Raw genomic sequence first — 24,844 nt, 5'->3', positions numbered from 1 at the left:
CTCATGTTCACCCTCTGCTCCTCTTTTCATCTCCTCATGTTCACCCTCTCCTCCTCCTTTCATCTCCTCATGTTCACCCTCTCCTCCTTTCCTCATCTCCTCATGTTCACCCTCTCCTCTTTTCATCTCCTCATGTTCACCCTCCTTAATGTCTATGATCCCGGAGAGAAGCGGAGCTATGAGCTGCTGTGGAGCAACATCTGGTGTAGCCAGGGGCCGATCCAGGGCGAGGCACAGGGTGACCTGGGCGACCCTTGACCTCTGGTTGGCCGACCCAAAAAGTCAAAACTATGATTGACTGTTAAACTTTAGGTGGGACCTGGGTTAAAATCAGCTATCTGGGCCGTGTTGCAAAAGGCACTGTACTCACAGTTAAAGTAACATTAAGGAACAATTCAGATTGATGCACTTTGGCGCCCCCTGGTGGTCTCTGTGTGTAATGACAGTGAAAATAGATAAAGCTGTTTTCACACTCCTGAAGCATTTGAGGAACATTTAATGTGGGCTGCCCCTGAAATGTTCCTGATCTGATGGTTATGTGGACCGGGACGCTCCGGTACGCAGGAACGCCACTTCTAGTTTTGAACCCTTTGCGTTCAGGACCTTTTCCTGCGTATCTGGACTCCTCAACAGGTGCCAGTCCTCTCTATTACCCATGGTCAATGAGTAAAAAGAGGCCGTGTCATGGTCACACAATGTGGCGCCCACCTTTGTTTACCGGCATTACATGTCACTCACTCGTGTGTTCACGCGAACTCGCCAGTCACCACGATGTCGGATCAGAAAGAAGAACAGCTGAGTAAAAACATAGACAGTGGAGGTGATGTGTCGCTCCAAAAGGGCCTGAAGAAGACACGGAGCAGAGTTGGATGTTGTCACAGCTCTCCACAGTCCATGACTAGACCGCCAGGAGACAAATGTCGAGAGCAGCAAGCTAGCGTTGCAGCATCGACAGATACTGCAGCTGAACGCCACTTCAACATGAACCTCGATCGAAAAGAAAGAGAATCAGGTTCAGTATATTTGCTCCCAGAACAACCGGCTCATTGGCAAAGTCAAAACGCTTGACCCGAGGTACGAAGCGAAGTCGGCTCGCCAGCTGCTCAAACCAATCAGAGCTTCGGGGTGTCGAGTGAGTGGAGGGGCGGTTAAATCTGACAACCAACATCGGACACTCAGCCCGGTGCAGCAGAGAGGGAGAGCCTGTTTCTGACAACAGGTGAATAGTTGGACTACAAATTAGCTTTAACCTGGGCTACAAATTAGCTTTAACCTGGACTACAAATTAACTTTACCCTGGACTACAAATTAGCTTTACCCTGGTCCACTAATGCTTGGGGTCAGCCAGACAAGATTAACCCACTAAAATCTGTTGGACTAAATACCTGAACAGTAATCCTTGAAGAGCTGTGTGTGTGTGTGTGTGTGTGTGTGTGTGTGTGTGTGTGTGTGTGTGTGTGTGTGTGTGTGTGTCTCTCATCCGTGATCAATGACAAATACAAAAAAAAGAAATAGGCGACTTCCAGTCACACCTTTCAAAATAAAACCACCAAGACAAGAATTACAGTGGACGGCATTCTGAAGGGTCAAAACAGAAGACACAAAGATTACAATAAAACGTATTTGATCATATTCATCTGAAATCATGAGCTGCTTCTTTCTGTCTGAGGGGAACAAACACGTTTAGGTAGATGACGAGTAGCGGTAACGACGCTAGCTGTCCTGTTACATTTTGAGATCTGAAGAAATTAATTAATTGATTGAATTAATTAATAATTGACCACGGGACAGTTGAGTAAAATAAAAAGGCTTTGAGGCATTTCCACTTCGGCTTCTGTATACTTGTGTTTTCAACTAGGGCTGTCCAACGTTGAAACATTTTAATCACGATTATTTAACACATTTTGTTTTGCATGTTTATGTGGTGACAGATTCTCCTCTGGGTATCTGTAAACATCACTGAAGTGGCGTTCTGCTGAGGACGTTATTGTTTGTACACATCTAAAGATTGTCCCGTGAGCTGTACGTCATACTCCCCCAAAACTCTCCTTTACCTTCAAATCTCAGATGTAGACAAGCGTCCTTCAGAGGAGATGGTGAATATAAAAGTCTACCTGACATTGACACTTATTCGATAATATCGGCCGATATTAACATATCCAATTTCTTAGTCCTAAAACCCTTTGCGACCCACTTTTGGGTCCCGACCCACCAGTTGAGAACCATTTCTAGAGATCGTTTATACATGGAAGAACTTTCTGATCCTTTTCTTTTACATTAAATCTTATTATGAAGGACGGATTAATCTTTAAAAAAAACAAAAAAACTCAAGCCCACAGTGGCTTAAACTCCCTTTATACTGCTTTATTTTGAAAGGGGAAACTGTTTCCGGTGTTTTCTCTAGCTTGACTCCGCCGTCCCGGTCTCACAGTTTACCGTTAAACATTTGAAGATGAAATAGACTCACCTTTCTGTCTCAAAGTCTCCTCTCTCTGGACTGTTTCATAAAAACCACAGCGGTGCACTTTAAAAAAATAAACTCCCCCGGTTCCTCCTGCTCCGGTCACTTTGGAATAAACTCCCCCGGTTCCTCCTGCTCCGGTCAGACCTGCAGCTTCTCCCAGGAGCTGGCGCCGCAGACGGCGGATGAAGTTCGGTAAACTCCCCGGGCTTCAGCTTCGGCTCTCGGACACGAAAAAAAGCGTCACACGGTGTAACGGTGCGATCAGAAGCAGAATTATCTCGTGTCCTCTCAGTCCGGAGCGGCGAGGAGCTTCATCTGAAATCTCCGCGGTGTTTCATTGATTCCTCCCCCTCCTCCTCCCTCTCCCCCAGGCTGGCACTGCCTCCGGCTTAGCTCGCACCTCCTCCCCCCTCCTGCTTCTCCCTCTCACACGAGAAGTCAGCAGGTTTTGAGCAGGTCTGTAAAAGCTGAGCTAACATGACTGCTGATATGATGATTTAATATCATTTCAATAAAATAAACTTCATCATGTTTATTGTTTTAGAAATGCAACTTTGAATGCTTTACAATCAGGAGAATGCCCCCAAGTGCTTCAAGTCAGGACAAACATTTGCAATAAAACAGGTCATCACATGTGCACAATGTGGAGCAGGTGGTAGAAACTGTCATACTTCAGTCTGTGCAGCATGCAGCACAGAACCTCTGTGAGGATTCAGTTTTATTTCCAGTTTCCAGATTTGCTTTATATTTTGTGACCAAGTGTTTAACACAGCTCTGTGACTGACTGGAGAACAATGGTGTGACCCCACCTCTCGCCCAATGCCAGCCCCCCTGTGACCCCGAACAGGAGAAGCATTGTAGATAATGGATGTTTTTTTTGTTTTTTGGGGCTTTTGTGCTTTTGATTGAGAGATAGGACAGTGGATAGAGTTGGAAGGCAGTGAGAGAGAGAGGGGAATGACATGTGAGAAGGGAGCCACAGGCTGGATTTGAACCTGGACTGCTCACTTGGAATCCTATAGCCTCCATACATGGGGCGCGCGCAGTAACCACTACTCCACAAGCGCCCCATGGATGGCTACAAGAGTAGTCAGTATTCGACTTCAGGCTCTCCGATTGACAATGTCAGAAATCACCATGACAACAGCAGGTTGTGTTGATGGTGAATGGACTTGTGCTTGTTTAGTTCTTTTTTAGTCTTAGGGTGTGAAGGCCCTGACACACCAAGCAGACGGCAAAGACCTAGTGAGGATGAAGTCCAACTGTGACAAATAAAGAGAAACCGCACTAATGGCTGAAAGCATGGCTACTACAGCGGCTCAAGGGGTTTTCCTGAACCAAACCAAAAAAGAGGCCGTCAGGGGGCCGATCTCCTTGGTGTGTCAGGACCTAAAAGAGTCCATGAGTTTTAACTCATATGCCTCTGCAACTCAGGGTTCAGTGTTTTGCTGAAGGACACATCGGCCATGTGGCTGCTGGAGCTGGGGATTGAACCACTGACCTTCCAGTTGAGAGACGATTGACTCTACCACTGAGCCAAAGCCGCTGGCATGTCTATTTAATGTCATTCTTGTGTGTGTGTGTGTGTGTGTTTGTATGTGTGTGTGTGTGTGTGTGTGTGTGTGTGAGAGAGAGAGAAAGAGAAATAGAAAGAGAGAGAGTGTGTATTTGAGCAGAGTTTACAGAAACTTTATGTTTTTAAGTACGCTGTCCTTCGTCCTGCAGGCCTGACTTCATGGATCCTTTTCTCTATGAAAGCATGCACACGTGTAGCCACACGGGGGCGCTCTTTACAAGGACATCAAAACCAGGTTACAGCGTTGTGCTGATTTCACGTGGGAACTAGCAATGAGCGCCTGTATGTCTGATGTTTTGGTGAACATACAGGAAACCACACACACACACACACATCACGAACTTTAACGATTAACATTAACAAGCTACATCTTTAAAATAAGCAGACGCAAGCAGGAGGTCACACTGCTACACACACACACACACACAGAGAGAAACACACACACACACACACACACACACAGTGAATCACACACAGAGACACACACACACACACACACACAGAAACACACACACACACAGTGAATCACACACAGAGACACACAAACACACACATACTGTACATATATTTCACAGGATCTCAGAACACATCGGTTCTCGTGGGCAGCTATTTGTGATAATGAACCTCCAACCGAGACTTCCTTTTCTGTGGGCTGTCTTTGTTTTCAGTGCAGCTACCAACTTCAGAAGAGAAGAAGAATTTGGAGTTCTACAAGGGGTTGCTTCACGGGACAGGCAAGGTGAATTAAAGCAAACTTCCAGGACTGACAGGAGCCAGGATTGTTCTCCACATGAACTGCCAAAGCATTTGGATGATCCACCAAAAGCCCCAAAAACCCTGAAAACCCAGTCCCTTGCCAGATTCTGTTTGGACATACAAACACGTATTTGAAGATTAGTCTAAACACAGCTTCAGAGATTAGTTTAGCAACGTGACTTTGCTGAATCAGCACTAATAACCATAATTTAAATTCCTGAATACAATTATTAACTCAAAGCTTCCTCAGCTGGAATTCAAGAATCATCCTTTCCAAAATGTTAAATTTAAAAAGTACAGTTCAGTCTTTGTTGTGTAACTGCCATCGTAGGGCGCCAGTCCCTCGCGAGGTCTTTAGCCGTCTCCAGGCATCCTGCTCCTCCGGTTCAAATCCGAGCTCTGACTGTTCAAAGGTAACATCCTCCACACGACACCCATGTCCACCTTTCTCCTGAAGGTGTCTGCTGTGAAATAGTAAGCCACAGGATCCAGCACGGTGTTAAGGCACGCCACCATCAGGCTGTAGCGGTAAGCGTGCAGCATCCCGTCGTGGTTCGGGTTCTGGGACAGGAGGAGCAGCATGGTGTGGTACGGGAGGAAGCTGACGAGGAAGACCAGGAGGCTGGTGATGACCATCTTTGAGATCTTCGAGCTGTCCACCAGGTTGGTCTGGGCCACGGTGCTCCGTCGGACAGCTCGGACCAGAAACCAGGAGCAGATCAGCATGACCACCAACGGGATCCCGAACCCTAGGAACAGCGTGGGCAGGACCACGATATGGTTGATGGCGAAGACCGGAAGACTGTCGAAACACTGAGTTTGATTGAAATGGATTTCTTTGGAGAGATAGATTGGAACACTGGCACCAAATGTTAGCATCCAAATGCCGATGCAGATCAGGGGCGCTTTCTTCCTCGCCTCCTGGACGCCCGTTGACATGGGGAGGGTGACGGCCAAGCAGCGGTCGCAGCAGATACACATGAGGAGGTAGATGCTGCTGTACATGTTGGCCTTCAGGACCAAACCCATGATGCTGCACAACAGCTGAGGAAGGTCATGATGCCCCAGGTGGTAGTAGATCCTCATGGGCAGCGTGAGGATCAACAGCACGTCAGCGATGGCCAGGTTGGTCATGTAGACGACAGTTTGAGATCTGGATCTGCCGTTCCCGCAGAAAACCACCAGCGCGACGAGGTTCAGAAGGATGCCAACGATGAAGATGAAGGAGTAGATGCTCACCGGGACGACGTCGATGTGGTTGGCGCTCTCGTTGAGGGAGGTGCTGTTGGACATGATGTCCTGAAAGGTAAAAGACGGATCAGAACACGAGGTCATGGGAATCATTTCTACATTTCTCACGATTCATAACCCTGACAGCAGAGACCACGATCTCCAATCTTTTCCAGACTTTTGCTATGACCACCATCTCCTCCCTACATCTGCTGTACCATGGCGGTAGAGGTCTGCAACCCGACCCGAGCCCTACGGGACCTGAGGCCCGACTCCGGGCTCGGGCCGGGAAGGGCTTTGTTTTTAAATACATAATTCAGGCTTGCATCGGGCCGGGCTTGGACAGAACGTGCACGGGCTCGGGAAGGGTCGGGGCTGGGTTTTTTATGGCCCGATCTAAGCTCTACATGACGGCCATCTTTTGCCAACATGACCTCGATCTTTTTCTCGCCTTTTTGCGTACCTGCCTGCCTTTCCCTACCTTACAGTCGGCCATCTTATCCCAACTCTGACCCTGATTATTCTGTTTCCCAGCACAGAAAGAGGGCGGAGGTCAAACTGTTTTCTCCACCATCAGCATGACACAGACCCATAGATCTGCAGAGGCTGCAGGCGGGCTTTGTGGGTCAGGTTGTTTTTCTCGGAAACACTTCAGCACGTATGAGAAATTGTTGAGAAGGAGAGAGAGAGGGAGGGCGAGAGAGAAAGATGGAGATGGGGAGAGAGAGAGAGAGAGAGAGAGAGAGAGTGGAGAATTACCTGCACTAAAGGAGCCACCGGTTGGCTTGCCCGCTTTGAAGATTGTGGTCACACCTCTTAACATGTTGTCGGAAAGTTAACCACCAGACCACGCTCTGCACTCCCACATTTAGTTTTGTATGTAAACACTTGAGGTTGTCACATTCTTCTTCCTTTTCTGCAAAGAGCAACTAAAGTAGTGCTAAAAAAAACCCACAGAGACCCACACCCACACCCACCTGGGGCCCGAAGCAGTTTCCTGCCTTTCCTTCCTACACAGACGAGCGCTACCCACAAACTATTTTAACACCACATGCATCGGGGTCACTGATCGAGGGCTGCCTTTATTTGTCAAATCATGCAGCAACACCAGGCTAGTGGAAGGGACTGGGCCTTAAAGGGGACATATGTTGATAAATCCACTTGTACAGTGTTTCTGAACATATATTTGGGTAACCTGAGTGTCTACAGACCCACAACATGTGAAATAAATCCATCCAGTCCTTTGTTTGTGGTCTGCATAAGTCTTACAACACAGAGAAAAATGCTCCGTTTCAAATGTGCTCTCCTTGTGATGTCACAGTGGTATTCTGGTAAAAAAAAAATCCCCTCTCCTCCCCTGTTATCTCCACTCATGGACTCCTCCCCCAGCCTAGAACAAAACTTTTGCGCAGGTCCGCCATTTCTATTCTCGCTACAAAGGAGTGATGTCTACCGGGAAAACTCAGGGGGGCTCATCACATTTAAAGAGACACACACATCAAAACGGAGCGTTCTGAGAGAGCTGGTTTCTACAGGGTCACAAACCTCCTCTGGTGCTTGATTCATGTTATATTTTGAACAAAGCACAGCACAGATGTTTCATTTAGACCACATGGGACTGATTATCGCCTGGACAATTAGTCGGTCGGGCTCTAATCTTTGCAATCTAAAGATCACACTTAAACATTGATTCTGGAAGAGCGTCGGTCCAGTCACTTGTGAATCTTATTAAGAATAAAAGTAATTTTTTGCTGAAGTTTGCACACATGCATTAAGGTTTTAAAAACACCTCTTTGAACCTCATTGAGTATTTTAGAGGAAGTTGGTCTGGTTTTCTCACTGCTGTTGGTACACAGCTTCCTCTGAAGAAACAGGTCTGATTTTGACTTTTAGTTTACAGACATCCTTCAAAGGAGAGAAGGATATCTGCTTGATAAGACTTGTGTTAATCAGTGTACTTCTAGTGATGAAAGATACAACATTTGTACGAATTAATTTCTCTGATGGAATCCTTAAAAATAAACTTTAAAATAATCAAGCACAGAAACACACACGTTACCATCATCATCATCATCATCATCAGAGGACCATAAATGACCCACACACACAAGTTTCAACATCATCATCAGAGTTTGATCTGTGACTGTAAATCACACACACACACACACACAGAAACACACACACACACACACACACACACACACACACACACACACACACACACACACACACACACACAGATTTTCCAGGTGTATTTTAGAGAGGAGTTGTTCTGTCTTTACCTGCAGGACGGTCAGAGGATGATGAAGATGTGGTTTGTATGTCAAACTGAAAGCTCAGTCACTCTGAAGATATGAGAGACACACACAGGAAGTTAACCAATCTTAAGATCTGTTTGTGTCACACACACACCCTGTATGTTTCTGCTGCGTGTGTGTTTTCTGCTGCGTTCGCTTACACACTGACATGGAAATGAAGCAGCAGTGCTCAGTTGTTCTCCTTTTTTTTATTTTCCCAAATAAGAAAACGTTTCCCAAACTTCCAGACTTGAACATCAATGTGATTAAATACTTTCATTCAGACCATCGGATAAATGTTTTTCTCTCCTCGTAGCTTGCAGGTCACATCTAATAACACAGTTTACAGAATTAAAGAAAATCCACAAATAGAGTTTTCACACCTTCAGAAAACCTCCTGAAGTGTTGGTGCTGAGCGTCATGTGATCACACAAACAGCTGAATGTTTCTCTCTTCACCCGGAGTTTCTCCTCCAGCCTCCTCGTATTTATTCTGCAGAAAGTCAGAGTGAGCTGATGTGAGAACGCAGCAGGATATAATCAGGAGAATTCACCTGGAGCGAGTGGGAGGGGGTGGTAACGTTTATTCCCTGTGATCGCTGCACGACCATAGACTGTCTGCACGCCACCTCTACCATCTCCGTGCTCTAATGAACCTGCTGCATTATGTTTCCTGTTCTCCAGTATGTTCTTCTCCACTCTTTAGTTCACATTGAGATTCTGTTCAACTACACGTAGCATTGATAGAAAGACACATATTCTCATTATATAGAGTCGTATAGAGGACTCTGTGGCTTTGTATGCTAATGTCTTACCTCAGGAGAGCCCGTCCCCCCTCCTGTCTGACAGGGATAGTCTCCTGCTGTGAGGTGCATGTGTGAACGACCAGATCAGGAGAGTATCTGGAGCAGTCCGCCTGAAGTTATCTGAAATGTTCAGGAGTGCAGATGTGAAAACGGAGTGAGAGCGGCCAACACAAACTCACACCTCTAGTCACATCTTCATGATATCAGAGCAGTTTATTCTTTTGGTCTTTTTGAGGTTCAGATTCTGTTTTTATATACAAACTTTCACCTGTTCTTCTTCTTATCTTCAATTACTTTTTTCTCACCGCTCATGCTTTAAACTCTGACTCGCTTTGAGAAACGTTATTTCTGCTTCCTCGTCTTAGGAGATTAAACATGCAAACACAAAAACGGTCTATAAAGATGTTAAAGCGGCTTTCAGAATGCTCCGAGACATTTCACCGCCTGAGTCCTCGTCCACACAGGCGTACCTTTTTCTGTGCATATTGACCTTTGACCTTTGACTGGTGTTTTAGTTCTCTGTAAACTCTCCTTCAGTAAAACTCATTCCAGGGTGAAGATGTTCAGAAACTCTGTTTAAGGTGTTTCTGTGTAGACGGGGAAAACAGAATTTAGTTCTTGTAACGTCACGCTGTGCGCCGGTTTCTGCTGTCACTTTAGTTTACATGAGATTAGTGCGATGGCAGACGTAACCCAAGTAGCGCTGGTGCTAACATTGCTAACTGGACTTTTTACATGACTCACACAAGCGTGTGTGCATGTGATTTCATTTCCGTCCGACTCGCCGAAAATTTCCGTCGTTGCAATTTCTCGTCGATTTCAACTTGCGTCAACTTGCCTCCATTTCAACGTGTCTGAATTTGAGAATTTTCATCGGCAACCATCGAGGAGGGAACAGAAAAAGCTAAGAAAACCTGAGCCCAAGGATTGTTCAGCTAGTTTGGCTTAGCAAGCTAAAGCTAGCTGGATGGGCAGATTTGTTTTTTCTTTTTAGGAAATCCAAAAAGTTTGATCGTGAGAGAGGAGCTGATCATGCAGGACATAGCTTGTGTTTGGTGTCACGGCTCCGACCTCATCGCTCCTCGCAGTTTTTATTTCCATGCAGAAGTTTGAGGAGTGATGGGCTGATATCTGAAACTCCCCAGGGGGAGCTGACAGGTGGATGCTGGATGGAGGCGGGGCTGAGTGAGGGTGCAGGTCAGAGCTGGCGATGAAGAAGCACAGGGAGAGAGCGGAGATCTGTCAGCTTCAGTCAACGCTAATTGGAAGGAGGTGTCGTCAGGTGTGAAATCAGAAAAGAACCAGTTGACTCCCTGAACGAGTATTTTAAATCGAGGAGGAGCTCAGACAGGTAGGGGGGACCCACCCACTCCACGGCGTGCTGGTCAGACACAGGAGCACATTCAGTGTAAGACTCATTTCCCCATGATGCACCACAGAACGCCACAGCAGGTCAACAAACTCTATGACTCCTCCCTCTGAGAGTCAAACACTCTGTCTGATCTGTGGGCTACTTCACCCCAAACAAACTCCTCCATTATTCATGATTTATTTAAACCGTGCAATATTCAATTATCAGTCCATTAATAGTTTCGTCTACACATCTCTCTTTCTGGTGCTTATCCCTTTACCTCCTAATTAAATTCCTTATTTTATTTATATTTAGGCCTATATAACTGTATTTCTGCTGCTAAAGTGTGTCAGAGCAGCTGTCACCCCTCTGGATTAATAAAGTACGAGTATGTGGTAGGAGGGGGCCCTCTAGCGGCTAAAGAGGGAACAACATGTTTCGCTGTAATGACCATAAATGTTAACGTTTCTGTGACGTGAGGTCTCTGAACAAGGGTTTATATTTACGAGGATTTAGGATGAAGTCAGTTTATTTTTCGACTGTAAACAGACGTCGGTCATAAGGTTCAGAAAACAGAGGAGGTCATGGTTTATATTTTTAGGTGTTACAGGAAAAGGAGCCGAGACCTCGTGGCGCAACGGTAGCGCGTCTGACTCCAGATCAGAAGGTTGCGTGTTCAAATCACGTCGGGGTCAAACTTTTTATTTTTCTGAAAGTTTTTAGATCTTCGTTAATTTCTGCTTACACATCGATGTTTTTGTTTTTTTAAAAGACAAACAGAAAAAACCTTAAAACGTGAAGAATTGGCACCAAAATAAAGACCAGGTAAATAAATATAAATAAATATGAACTTTTAACACCTGGGAAACGTAAAAAAGATAAATATTAGTAAGTCATAAGTTGGATTTGGTTAGAATAAAGTCCTAATTATGATATGAATGAATAACTGGGACATAAGAAGTCATTATTAAAAGTTATTTAATGTTTGGAACAGTAAGAAATGTGAGACACAAGTCACAGTTATGAGATAAATGTTATAATTATTATTGGATAAATGGACTAATTGTTGTCCTAATTGATTAATATTTCATTTTTTCATGATCTAAAAACGTTCCTTTTAAATTAAAGTTCATACATTTGACATATAATGTCATTATTAGGACATAAAATGTCATAATTCTTACAAGAAGAAACTCTTATTGGAATAAAAATCCTTATTATAATATATTTAGTTAGAATTTTCGGGGTAGAAAGCCATAATCTTTGTTATAAATCATAATTATGAGTCTAAAATTAAGAATTTGATTCGATTGATAGTCTGTTCCACTTGATCTGGGAAGTCGAAACTGAGTTATCACTTTGATACGTCATCAGGAACGCCCCTTGAAGTCAAGAACTCGGAGAACCTTCAGTTGTCTGAGTTAAAATCCAACATGGCCGCTCCAAGCATCAACAGTAACGATTAAACTGTAACTAAAACGTATTTAATGATATCCCTTTAAATCCTCCGTCTGCAGCTCTTTATTATATATTCAAGTTTCATCGGTGACAACGAGGAGAGACGATACTTTTGACATTAATACTTTATTAAAAAACACTTTTAACAAATAAAATGTACAGACACAATAACAGAAAACATCCACAGGAAGTGATCGAAGTCGCCCGAGAAGAATTAGTAAATATCCACGAATTATCATGATGAAGATGATGAAGATGATCCTTCAGGTTTCTTCTTCGTGGTGTTGGGATGAGTTTTAGTTCAGCTTACTGTTGAGAGAAAACAGAGAGATGGACGTTAGGTCTAAAGACTGAAGCCTGCATTCTCCCTAACGTCCAGCAGGGGGCGACCCTGGAGGTCTGTGATAAAGTGCTTCTATTGGTCAGTGGGTTTATTCCCTCAGTAACACGTTCATGGTCTCAATCTTTAGATTCAAAAGTCTGGTTAGTTTGCGTCTGACTGAAAAGCTCTCGCTCGGCTCTCGTCTCACCTCTTTGCCGGCGCAGGTGCCGCAGATGCATCCAAAGAGCCCGTTGACCATCTGGATGAGACAGAGGATGAGCTCGAGGCAGGCGGCCACCAGCAGGGTGGAGAAGAGCCCGACGTTAAACTCCACCACGTTCTCGGGCTCCATGCAGATGTCCCACATGTCCTTATCGCTCAGGTAGTCCCCGGAGCTGTGGAGGATGAAGACGCAGCGTTAGAGAGAAGACGATCATTAACAGCTTCACACGTCACAGTGAGGACTCGAGGTACCTGTTGGCGAAAGGTGTCCCCCAAGTGGGGATCAGGTTCTTCTTGAGATACAGACACATCGGGCCGTTAGCCATACCCAGACCTGCAACACTCAGGCTGTAGATGGCGCCGACAACACCGGCTGCTGCGAAACCGATGGACAGGAACATCTGCAGAGAAAGAAGAGCGCAGTCTGAGTCACATGACTTTACCTCACGTGTTTATTCCGAAGTGACGATCAGGATGCAGGAAGTCATCGTCATGAGACTTATTTAAACTGGTTGAAGAGGAGCAGGATATGTGAGGATAAAATAAATATTATACTGTGAAGACTTACCCCGCAGCGGTTAGCACAGCAGCCCTTGGCACTGGTCAGATGGATGTGGATGGCAGGAATGAGGACCTGAGAGAGAGAGAGAGGGGCGAGAGAGAGAGAGAGAGGGAGATAACATTGTTAAGGTGGGGTCAGAACAGTTGAGATTTAAACTTGTTCTCTGATCTCTTATTGATAAAAGGTGAACAGAAACTTATGAACAGTTTTTGTTTTGTTTTTATTAAAGGATATCAAACTATTTTTAATCTCGTGTTTTTCTGCTTTACTTCCTGTTTGGAAACTACTTTTACTTTGAAACTAAAAAGGCATTTCCTGCAGATTAAACTTTTTATTTATTTTCTATTTTACCAAAAAATAATCATTTTTTTCAGAGTTTCTGACAAACAACGAGCAGCCAAATGTACAAATGAAATAAAGACAAGTCATTTAACGTTCAAAGACGCGGGGCGCCAGGAGTCTAGCGGTTATTTCGTGCACACCCACGTACAGTGGTTTAAAGATAGTGGACGGCTCAGGTCCGAATCTGTCTTCTTTCCATCAGGTCTTTATTTTCCTCTAAAAAAAAAAACCCATTAAAACTAAATAAATATAAACAGCAAATATTTGTTAAGATCTCCCACAGCCATGAATACAGCGTGCAGAAACATCTGCAGCCAGACGTCTCCGCCTCCAAGTCAACTTCAACTCTCGATGATCGCTACGCTCACTCAAAAGAACGGTAGCAAAGGTCAATGTGTGATGTCATAGTACTTTTGACTCGTCAGCTGAGCTGTCTGAGAGTTTTAGTGGTGACCCCGTATGGTCTCTCAGTCGAGCACGAGGATCGTTCCATTCCAGCTCTGTGGGGGTGTTTAATGTCTAATACTACATAGATTTGTCTGTTTTAAATAACTGATGACTCATCGCCTCTCTCGGTATAATCTAAACTTATTCATACTTTACTTTAAATCGTCTCCTCAGTGTGTGCATGAAGAAATCACCCCGATGTATCGATAGAAGCAGCAGATCCATGTTCGGAGGATTTTATTGCATACAAGAGACGTCAGTCATCGGCACAGTCGCGTGTGATTGGCCGTCAGAACAGGGGGTGGCACCTCCTTTCAACAAAGGCTCCCATTGGCTGTTATGAGGTGTCATCAAAAGGTCAGCGGAGTTTGTTGAATCAGTCCGTGGATCGTTATGGATGTAAAGAGTTTGGATTAATTGAAATGGTGGGGACTGGTTTCTGATCAGGAGAGTTCAGTCTTTAAAGGGTTAAAAGACGTTGTCTGTTTGTCGCTGGTCTGACAGATGCTTAGATTGTGGCGGCTGTGAGACGGCGCCCTCTAGAGGGTTAAATCTGAACAAACCTGCTCCTCTCCTTCAGATTCAGATCCAAACACGACGTTAAACAGCTGTTTTAAAGCGGCTAAATGCTGTTTGCTGTTTGATGTTTTAAGTTCCTGTTATTCAGGTTAAAACAACATCGACCCCCGTAAAGGTTTGAGTGATGTCACTAATCCGTCTCGTCTCAGGGAGCTGCACGTTAAAGGACGACTGCATCACGACGTGTCCTTTCTCTAAAGATCTTTCCATCAAGATTTTTAATCGTCTTCACTCGACCAAACTTGAACCAGAGGTAGAGGATCAGAAAGGTCAAAGGTCATGTTGGTGTCTGTTTAGTCATTAAGGAGGCCGAATGTGCAGATCAATATTGACACACCTGTAGAGGACGCAACCAGGTGACTCAGGGACGAAGTCGATCTAATCAATGCGCGCGTGAACCTGCACTTCATGGTCTCCTCGTTTGAGGGACGAGTTCAGGAGAACAGCTCTAAACTCTGTGTGCAGGTTGGTTAAACGGGAATATTTTACTCTACCTTTCAAACAAAATGAACTTTTTGGATCACCTCCGGCTTCTGGAAAACACTGATTCACATTTCTGGATTATTTCATCGACCGAAAAAATGATCGATGAATCCTGAAAATAAATGTAAACTAAGCAGGATAATAATTCAGTTTTATAGATTGTGCTGAGGCGAAGAGAGAGACCAATCCTAAAAACTGTAACGCCGTGAGACAAACGCCAATCAGGGAGCGGATATTAGTAACTTAATCAAACGTGTGCTGATGCTTCGAGCTGTTCTCCATCATCACACTGACTGTAACCTCCTCACCATGATGCCTCCTCCGATCAGGCCTCCCATGTATTTGACCTCCTCCGTCAGCTTGTCATTCCCGTCCTTGTCAGGCGAGGCGTACTTGGTCTCGAAGCCGGGGAAGAAGAGCATGATGTTACAGATCACCGACACCAGGGCCAGCACGTAGAGGGGCACGGCGATGAACTTGGCGCACGCTCCCGTACACATGATGTCTGCTGATCGAAAGAAGCTCTCAAAAAGGGAAAAAAAAAAGAGTTTAAAATCCCGCAGGTCCTCTTCCGGCTCAAAGCGGTCACAGGTGAGGAGCAGCTTCAGGTGTCGGAGGAGGAGAACGGATCATCAGTTTAAATATATGTCGGAGGTTTCGCAGGGTGGAGCGAGTAAAGGTGGAGCTTTAGTTGATAAGGATATGAAGCCGGCTTATCGGCCCCTTTACGACCCGGACTATGTCATGGGTGGGTGTGTGTTTCCATTAGGCCATAAAAGACATCAGAGTGCAGACAACAGTGTTAACCCTTCTCATGAAGACGACCTGTTTCCCAAGCCTTAAGTCATTTTAAACATCGCCATGTTGGAGGCAGAAGTGACAATATTTGGAGGAGGGGCTGGAGCTGGAGAAGAGGAGGGGTTAGCAGATGCTACATGCTAAAAGCTAAACAGCCTGTTACAAACACATTAACTGAGTTATTATTTGGACACGGGAGGAACTGCAGCTTTATAACAGAGTAAATCAAGTTTAATGAGTCATCTATTCATCAAATACTTTTTGATACAGCGTGTTTTAAAACGATACAATCTGTTATTTCATTAACCTATTGTATCTTTAAAGGAGCAATCTGTAACTCTGACCTAGTGTTTAAAATGGGTACTGCAGTCCAAATTCTAAACATTGTAGAGAGCTGTCTCCCCCCCCCCCCCCCCCCCACCTCTCTAGAGTAGATGCTCTCACAGGTCACCATGTGGTGAACACTGAAGCTTCAGTGTTTATCCAGCTCTGCATCGGTCTGTAAACCTTTCTGTGTTCTAACCTCTCTCTAAGTTCTAAGCATCTCCAATATTGATCCTAGTTTGAGCACGTTTCTGCTCGTGGAGCTTATTAGAAACATGCAGAGGCTTTTTAGGTCGGGTACAATCACTTCTATCTGAACCACTTCTCTTGCCCGCTTCCATCACTGTAACACCTGTTGACCTGATAACTGCTCTCATATCTGGCAAACAGAGGGGCGTCCAAAATGGCCGTATCGTTACTTTGCCATTGTTGCAGGAGTGTGCCGGAGTTCGGCTGCAATTTTTGCCAATTTAAAGCAAGAAATGATCAGCAGAGGGCTTCTTTGGAATCAATATATTCAACTTAACCTCCACGAAAAGATAAGACTTTAGGCAACAAGGACTCACCTGTGTTTGTGTGTGTGCGTGTGTGTGTGTGTCTCAGATGTCAGTTAGAGTCCAGCCTCACCTCCTACACATTTAAAAGGAGCCATAATTCACTGATAAGCTAATCAAATCATAAACACACACACGCACGCACACACACACACACACACAAACAAAGTGTTAGTGGGAGAGCCCATTGAACTTAACTGTTAGTAATCTTTGGCCAGGTGTCGCCACGCCAGGACCTGCACCTGGCAACAGTAAGCTCCAACAGCTGATCAGAGCCAGGCAGAGGAGGTAGATGTTAGCTAGGAGGCTAACGCTACTGATTCAACAGTAGCGTTAGTTTAATGATGTTGATCAGTCTGTGGAGCGCCCGCTCACTCATTTCTGTCTGCAGGCCTGAGCGGAGAGGATGGACTTTCGTCATCATTGGGGGGTTTTGTAGACGGACTATAGACACATGTTAGTGTTAGAGGAACATGGTGAAGTGGATTTAGCATCATATGTGACCTTTAAAGATAGAGTAAGACACGTAGAGATGTTGTCCTGGTCAAAATGTTTATCATAAAATCTCTGAGATTGAAATCTGCAGGTCGCTTTCTTTCTTAAACTCTTATTATAATCTATAAACGTGTGCTTTATGACCCTCGGGGGGTTTTCTCTGTGACTCTCTGCTGAGGGTTGTCCTCTCATTATGATAACACACACACTTTGATCCTGAGGGTGTGTGGCTGTGTTCGTCAGTCAGAGTGGTAGTACCAGGTACGCCCCACAGCTTTATATAACATCGATGAGACTATAAAAGTTTTTCAGTTTAATAAAAGCTCATAAACTTCAACGGCCTCACAGTTATATAACCCACTGAAGGGAAACACGACTTCATATATCAGAGGGGGGAGCCGTGTGCATCTTCCTGTTTGTTACAAGAACTTCCTGAATTTGTGACAAAAAAAGGTCATTTATTAACTTAGGCTCGGGAGCAGGACCACGCCTAAACCACTCCTTCAATCACCTGACAAGCCGACTTACACCGAGCCGTCCCACTCCACTCTCCGTCCTCTCATCCATCCTCCTGACCTTCCTCTCATCCATCCTCCTGACCTTCCTCTCATCCATCCTCCTGACCTTCCTCTCATCCATCCTCCTTCCTTCATCATCCCTTCCTCTCGTTCGTCTTATTCTAGGAACAGTCTGAGACAGAACTAGTCTTAGTCTTGGTCTCAAGACCAATTTCGAGACCAGTTTTTGAAGGTCTCGTCTCGGAATTGAAAGTATTTTTACTCGGTCTCAGACTGGCTGGTGTGTGATTGTGGTTTTAAATCAAGACCGGTCAAGACCACCGCTGACGTCATAACTGTGATTAGAAGGAAAGCGCCTCTTTACGGCCGCAACCTTCCCGGTGTTACAGTCTAAGTGAGTGACACGCCCCCTGCACACAAGATGATGGTTTTTCAGAGATATTTATGGTCTTGGTCTCGTCTCGGTCTCTCCCTGCCTTGGTCTTGGTCTTGGTCTTGACTTGGTCTCCATCCCTAAATGTCTGGGTCTTGGAGGATTATGGGATGCTTGGCGAGCAGGCGCGAGACACGAGAAAGGGGCGGGACAAGAGTTGAACTTCAGTGAACAATATTCATGAGTGCAATGCGAGCTGCACCTTTTGATTGGATATTCTGGAAAGGCTATTTTCCCCGCCATTCAAAGCGGAAACAACATGGCGCCTTTTTCTTAATATAGAAATACCTTCTTATACGACAGAACACTGAAATCTTGAGATATTTTTAATGTAGTTTCTGAATCTCCACCCATTTGGCTTAAAGAAAAGCTGCTGTGATTGACAGCTGTCTGTGAGGCCAGGCAGGAAATGTACACGCCACGGTTCGCGGCCACAAGCAGCAGGAAGACCACGTGACAAGCGAGGTCTCAATGTGTCGTATGCAGCGGGCCGCAGCGTTCGCCTCGGGGGTTGCGTGCATGTTGTTTTCTACGACGACATTGTACGATTGGACGGATGAATGAAGGTTTTTTAAGGTGTTTTTAAAGTGCCGACAGGAAATGAAAGGGGCGAGAGATCCGTTAGCCGAGGAGGGAAGTGCACGGACGTGACAGGAAGTGATCTAACCCGCAGTGATTAAAGTTAATAAATCAACGTGTTAAACCTTTAAATGTTGTCAGAACGATTGACAGATCCGGCGCTCTGACGTCACAGCGTCACCTTCAGCCTCGCTGACTCTTGAGTTCCTCTGAACTACCTGAGCATGAGTTCACCTCCCCAGGAAGTCTTATCAGAGCACGCCATGAGCGCTGATAGAGAGGCGTCACCACGCAGAGCCACGCCTGTCTGTGTCTTTGTGTGCGTGTGTGTGTGTGTGTGTGTATTTGTCGTGTCCCTCACTATCTTCACATTTGATCCGAGCCATAATTCACTGATAAACAAGGCGTCTTATTTAGGCGTGTTGCCTTAGAGGACAGAGTGTAACGACCATGAGTTCATGTGACTGCAGAGTCAGGAGGATACGTTAAGTTTTATCACCGATTAAAATAATTTATTTTGATTTCATTTTAATGAATCTTTAAAAACACGAGAGAAGCTTCAGCTCCTTCAGAGTGAGCGGTGACTGATAGGCGGTGAAACAGAGTCAGCAGAGAGTTTCTGAGTGTATAAAGTAAACACTCGTCTAAACTCATTTAGAGAACGTCTTATCTGTTATCAGCAGCCCGCCGCTTGATGAGGTCAAGGTTATTTCCTCCTACGGGGACAAAACATTTCAGAGTGTGTGAGACTTCCATGAGAGATGGCGAGTGTTTCTGTCTGTGGCGTGATAGATTCTGTCCGTGTGGTGAAAACTCCGCCCACACGCCGTCCCGTCTTTTTTCATCAGCTCCTCAGGACTCTGAACGGGACGCCGTGCCCGGGGATGATGACGTCAGCGGTATGTAGCGCCTCCTGGCGGCTGACCTCCTGTACTGCAGTGTTCATGCTCAGGTCCCTCCAGCTGTCCTCGTCCGAGCAACATTCAAATAAGTCCCCCGCAACGAGCACGGTGCCCGCTGAGGTTCCCTTCACCTGCACACTGACGTCCTGTAAGGTGTGTCCCGGAGTGGGAACCACACACACCTGAGGGAACGAGGAGAGAGCGTTAGAACGACACTGTTCAGATCATGACAGGTGAGCACACACACACCTGAGACAGTGAACCACACACACCTGAGAGACAGTGAACCACACACACCTGAGAGACAGTGAACCACACACACCTGAGACAGTGAACCACACACACACCTGAGGGACAGTGAACCACACACACACCTGAGGGACAGTGAACCACACACACCTGAGAGACAGTGAACCACACACACCTGAGAGACAGTGAACCACACACACACCTGAGAGACAGTGAACCACACACACACCTGAGAGACAGTGAACCACACACACACCTGAGAGACAGTGAACCACACACACACCTGAGGGACAGTGAACCACACACACCTGAGGGACAGTGAACCACACACACCTGAGGGACAGTGAACCACACACACCTGAGGGACAGTGAACCACACACACCTGAGACAGTGAACCACACACACCTGAGAGACAGTGAACCACACACACACCTGAGAGACAGTGAACCACACACACCTGAGGGACAGTGAACCACACACACCTGAGGGACAGTGAACCACACACACCTGAGACAGTGAACCACACACACCTGAGGGACAGTGAACCACACACACCTGAGACAGTGAACCACACACACACCTGAGAGACAGTGAACCACACACACCTGAGAGACAGTGAACCACACACACACCTGAGGGACAGTGAACCACACACACCTGAGACAGTGAACCACACACACACCTGAGAGACAGTGAACCACACACACACCTGAGAGACAGTGAACCACACACACCTGAGGGACAGTGAACCACACACACCTGAGGGACAGTGAACCACACACACACCTGAGGGACAGTGAACCACACACACCTGAGAGACAGTGAACCACACACACCTGAGACAGTGAACCACACACACACCTGAGGGACAGTGAACCACACACACACCTGAGGGACAGTGAACCACACACACCTGAGAGACAGTGAACCACACACACCTGAGAGACAGTGAACCACACACACCTGAGACAGTGAACCACACACACACACCTGAGGGACAGTGAACCACACACACCTGAGAGACAGTGAACCACACACACCTGAGACAGTGAACCACACACACCTGAGAGACAGTGAACCTCACACACCTAAGACAGTGAACCACACACACCTGAGAGACAGTGAACCACACACACCTGAGAGACAGTGAACCACACACACCTGAGACAGTGAACCACACACACACCTGAGAGACAGTGAACCACACACACACCTGAGACAGTGAACCACACACACCTGAGGGACAGTGAACCACACACACACCTGAGGGACAGTGAACCACACACACCTGAGGGACAGTGAACCACACACACCTGAGGGACAGTGAACCACACACACCTGAGGGACAGGTGAGAGCGTGTTAACACCCACTTTAAAGGCTCCCTGTGTGTTTACATTAAATATAATAATAATAATAACTCACGTGCTCGTCTATGACGTAGGCCTCTCCCTCAGACAGTTTGTTTGGACGGTACGTGTCTCCTTCGCTGACGTCATAGCCCACTATCATAAGCGCGTGCGGAAAAAGACTTAGGTTTCCCACGTGGTCTGAGTGTCCGTGAGTCCCGACAACCAACTGTACGTCCTCCGGATCCAGACCCCGGTCCTTCAGGGCCTTCAGCAGAAAGTCCCGGTCCCACGGTCCCCCGGTGTCCACCAGGATTGTCCGGGGTCCGGTGATGAGGGAGACGGTCCCGTCCGCGGTGAACGAGCCGTCCGGCTGAGGGCGGCAGTACCCCGGTTTGAGCACTGACACGGAGTACGGTACACCGGGGAAGACTGTCTGCGAGTCCAGGAGAGGGAGCGTCTGTACCCCGGTACAGACCGCATCATGGTCGTGCCGGTTCATCACAACAAACTACACAGGAAGAGCTATTCTTCTTCTACTTTAGAAATGATGGCGGTTAGCAATAGGCTCTGTTATGTTACCGCCACCTACAGGTACGGAGGGCGGGTTGAGAACACGTGTTCATATAAAAATCAAACGAACATGTGCTTATATTTATTTATCTTACATTTACATTTAAATATGCCACAAACACACAGCTCCCCAACTTAACAGGAACAAAGGACACATCTAACAAAGCAGTTAGTGTGAAATCCTGCAGTTCCTCAAGGGTCCACTAGAGGCTGGCTGCAGAAGCACAGGAAGTCACATACACAACCATTCAAAAAAGTATTTTCTTAAAGCTCTTTTACACCACAGGTCACACCTCCACATTCACACACTGATGGTAGAGGCTGCGGAGTAAAGAGTCCATCAGTATTAACTCATCCATTCATATGCTGCAGCCGAAGCAGTGGGAGCAACTTGGGATTAAGTGTCTTGTCCACGGACACATCGGACCCAACGGTTAAGAGACGACAGACTCTACCACAGAGTCACAGCCGCCTTACTTTAATTTCGTAAATCTGGGAATTTGGCGTCCAGCCTTAAAAAGAAAAGTGAGGTATTTAACAGACCAGTATCGTCTGCTCTGATTGGCTGTATTGTGCGGTATTGAGCCGGACAAATTATGAATGACTATTGATATATTATTGTATGAATGCAGAAAGGGGCAATTACATGGATATTTATTGAAGCTATTTATGTTTCAATTTAATAGCCTACAAATATCTGGACTTTGCACTTCTTTAAAAACATTTTTTATTTCTTGATTATTTTTATTTTTAAAGAACAGATGTTGTTGAGCTTCTGGAGAGATGATTAGGAGGTCATGCATTTTGAAACTTTGAAACTTTTCAACACGATCTCTGTGATTTTAATGACCGATCGCATCAAAAAGAAACAAAGCTTTAACAAAAAATCTTATATTTTTAACCTAAAGAGGAAGAGAGAGAGCACCGTCTAAATTACAACAACAATAAAAAACATCAACCTTTTTGTACAATAAAGACAGTGTGCAGGAGTTTATCTGCAACTAATGGTTATAAAAAAAACACATGTATAGATATATATATATTAACTACCTAACCCATATCTGTATATGTGCCTAAGACTTGTATTTACGGTAAATGGACTTGAGCTTGTTTATTTCTTTTTTAGTCTTCTGACTACTCAAAGCTCTTTTACACCGCAGGTCAAACCTACACATTCACACACTGATGGTAGAGGCTGCTGAGTAAAGAGTCCATCAGTATTAACTCATCCATTCATACACATTCACACACTGATGGTAGAGGCTGCTGTGTAAAGAGTCCATCAGTATTAACTCATCCATTCATACACATTCACACACTGATGGTGGAGGCTGCTGAGTAAAGAGTCCATCAGTATTAACTCATCCATTCATACACATTCACACACTGATGGTGGAGGCTGCTGAGTAAAGAGTCCATCAGTATTAACTCATCCATTCATACACATTCACACACTGATGGTAGAGGCTGCTGAGTAAAGAGTCCATCAGTATTAACTCATCCATTCATACACATTCACACACTGATGGTAGAGGCTGCTGCGTAAAGAGTCCATCAGTATTAACTTATCCAACACATTCACACACCACTGTAGAAGCAGCGGGAGCAACTTGGGGTTAATTGTCTTTCCCAAGGAGCTGCAGAAGCTGGGGCTCGATCCCCCGACCTTCCAGTTGACCCAAAGCGACCCTTCAAAAAATAATTCAGTGAACTCCTTCTCTCAGACGGGATCCAAAGAAAGTCCTGGAGCACACTAATCTCTCAAGGCAAATTTAAAGTGGTGCAAAGGACGAACGTAAAATAATGATCCTCAGACCGACTCTCAGCAGAGCTGATATTCAGACATCTCGATGTCGACTGTGATATTGATGAAATCTTTTTCTCAATATTTGAGAAGTAATTGTAATTCTTGTCCAGTCCAGATGATCGCGCTACTACACCGCCTGTTATATTATCTCTATAGAGATTGATTTCAGACCAGGAAGTGTTTGAATGTTGACCCACTTCCTGTTGGATTTGAACGACCTTTGAACCTGCAGAATCATAAAGATTAGACCTACATACATACAGAGATGTTTTTATAGAGCTCCCTCTGAAAATGATTTTGATTCTCTTAATGTTTGATTTAAAATCCTTAAACTTCGACTGTCAGAAAAACAAACACTCCCAGCTCTGAGAAATCAAACCGTGTGTTGATGTGTTGGTGTGTTTGTGTGTTTGTGTGTTGGTGTGTTGGTGTGTTGGTGTGTTTGTGTGTTTGTTTGTTGGTGTGTTGGTGTGTTGGTGTGTTTGTGTGTTGGTGTGTTTGTGTGTTGGTGTGTTTGTGTGTTGGTGTGTTGGTGTGTTTGTTTGTTGGTGTGTTTGTGTGTTGGTGTGTTTGTTTGTTGGTGTGTTTGTGTGTTGGTGTGTTGGTGTGTTTGTGTGTTTGTTTGTTGGTGTGTTTGTGTGTTTGTGTGTTTGTGTGTTGGTGTGTTGGTGTGTTGGTGTGTTTGTGTGTTGGTGTGTTTCTGTGTTGGTGTGTTGGTGTGTTGGTGTGTTTGTGTGTTGGTGTGTTGGTGTGTTGGTGTGTTGGTGTGTTTGTGTGTTGGTGTGTTGGTGTGTTTGTGTGTTGGTGTGTTGGTGTGTTTGTGTGTTGGTGTGTTGGTGTGTTTGTTTGTTGGTGTGTTTGTGTGTTTGTGTGTTTGTGTGTTGGTGTGTTGGTGTGTTGGTGTGTTTGTGTGTTGGTGTGTTTGTGTGTTGGTGTGTTGGTGTGTTTGTGTGTTGGTGTGTTTGTGTGTTTGTGTGTTGGTGTGTTGGTGTGTTGGTGTGTTTGTGTGTTGGTGTGTTGGTGTGTTTGTGTGTTGGTGTGTTTGTGTGTTGGTGTGTTGGTGTGTTTGTGTGTTGGTGTGTTGGTGTGTTTGTGTGTTGGTGTGTTGGTGTGTTTGTGTGTTGGTGTGTTGGTGCGTTGGTGCGTTGGTGTGTTTGTGTGTTGGTGTGTTGGTGCGTTGGTGCGTTGGTGTGTTTGTGTGTTAGTGTGTTGGTGTGTTGGTGTGTTGGTGTGTTGGTGTGTTTGTGTGTTTGTGTGCTGGTGTGTTTGTGTGTTTGTGTGTTGGTGTGTTGGTGTGTTTGTGTGTTTGTGTGTTGGTGTGTTTGTGTGTTGGTGTGTTTGTGTGTTGGTGTGTTTGTGTGTTGGTGTGC

The 24,844-nt window shown here is 45.4% G+C and overlaps 4 protein-coding genes, 1 long non-coding RNA gene and 1 other non-coding gene across 6 annotated transcripts in view; 1 reads left to right on the top strand and 5 right to left on the bottom strand.

Moving 5' to 3' along the window:
* The window catches only part of gal3st4 (galactose-3-O-sulfotransferase 4), a 20,951-nt gene extending 18,394 nt beyond the window's left edge, over positions 1-2,557 (bottom strand). Inside the window, exon 1 of the mRNA XM_061031936.1 lies at positions 2,468-2,557. The gene's annotated coding sequence lies outside the window, so the exon portion shown is untranslated. The remainder of the gene's footprint in view (positions 1-2,467) is intronic.
* A 424-nt stretch (positions 2,558-2,981) lies between these two features.
* On the bottom strand, positions 2,982-8,403 carry LOC132958857 (lysophosphatidic acid receptor 4). Its single transcript, XM_061031937.1, has 2 exons — positions 8,309-8,403; positions 2,982-6,095 (listed from the first exon to the last, which is right to left on the bottom strand). The coding sequence occupies exon 2, from the start codon at positions 6,087-6,089 to the stop codon at positions 5,151-5,153; it is 939 nt and encodes a 312-aa protein (XP_060887920.1). The 5' UTR covers positions 6,090-6,095; positions 8,309-8,403; the 3' UTR covers positions 2,982-5,150.
* A 1,371-nt stretch (positions 8,404-9,774) lies between these two features.
* LOC132958863 (uncharacterized) overlaps positions 9,775-24,844 on the bottom strand; it is a 29,075-nt gene continuing 14,005 nt past the window's right edge. The window contains exon 3 of the long non-coding RNA XR_009666848.1: positions 9,775-9,837. This is a non-coding gene — a long non-coding RNA (uncharacterized LOC132958863). The remainder of the gene's footprint in view (positions 9,838-24,844) is intronic.
* On the top strand, positions 11,103-11,174 carry trnaw-cca (transfer RNA tryptophan (anticodon CCA)). Its single transcript has one exon. It is a non-coding gene; the product is annotated as a tRNA-Trp (tRNA).
* Positions 12,048-15,526, bottom strand: tm4sf21b (transmembrane 4 L six family member 21b). The gene is made up of 5 exons (XM_061031037.1): positions 15,203-15,526; positions 13,050-13,115; positions 12,734-12,882; positions 12,468-12,654; positions 12,048-12,246 (listed from the first exon to the last, which is right to left on the bottom strand). The coding sequence occupies exons 1-5, from the start codon at positions 15,392-15,394 to the stop codon at positions 12,244-12,246; spliced, it is 597 nt and encodes a 198-aa protein (XP_060887020.1). The 5' UTR covers positions 15,395-15,526; the 3' UTR covers positions 12,048-12,243.
* mblac1 (metallo-beta-lactamase domain containing 1) lies at positions 19,285-21,638 on the bottom strand. The gene is made up of 2 exons (XM_061031942.1): positions 21,171-21,638; positions 19,285-19,679 (listed from the first exon to the last, which is right to left on the bottom strand). Exons 1-2 carry the CDS (start codon positions 21,594-21,596, stop codon positions 19,440-19,442), a joined length of 666 nt encoding a protein of 221 aa, XP_060887925.1. The 5' UTR covers positions 21,597-21,638; the 3' UTR covers positions 19,285-19,439.

The sequence above is a fragment of the Labrus mixtus genome, chromosome 23, assembly GCF_963584025.1.
Source record: "Labrus mixtus chromosome 23, fLabMix1.1, whole genome shotgun sequence".
Classification (NCBI taxonomy): Eukaryota; Metazoa; Chordata; class Actinopteri; order Labriformes; family Labridae; genus Labrus; species Labrus mixtus.
The sequence above is the reverse complement of the archived record's forward strand: the minus strand, read 5'-3'. Positions and strand labels throughout refer to the sequence as shown.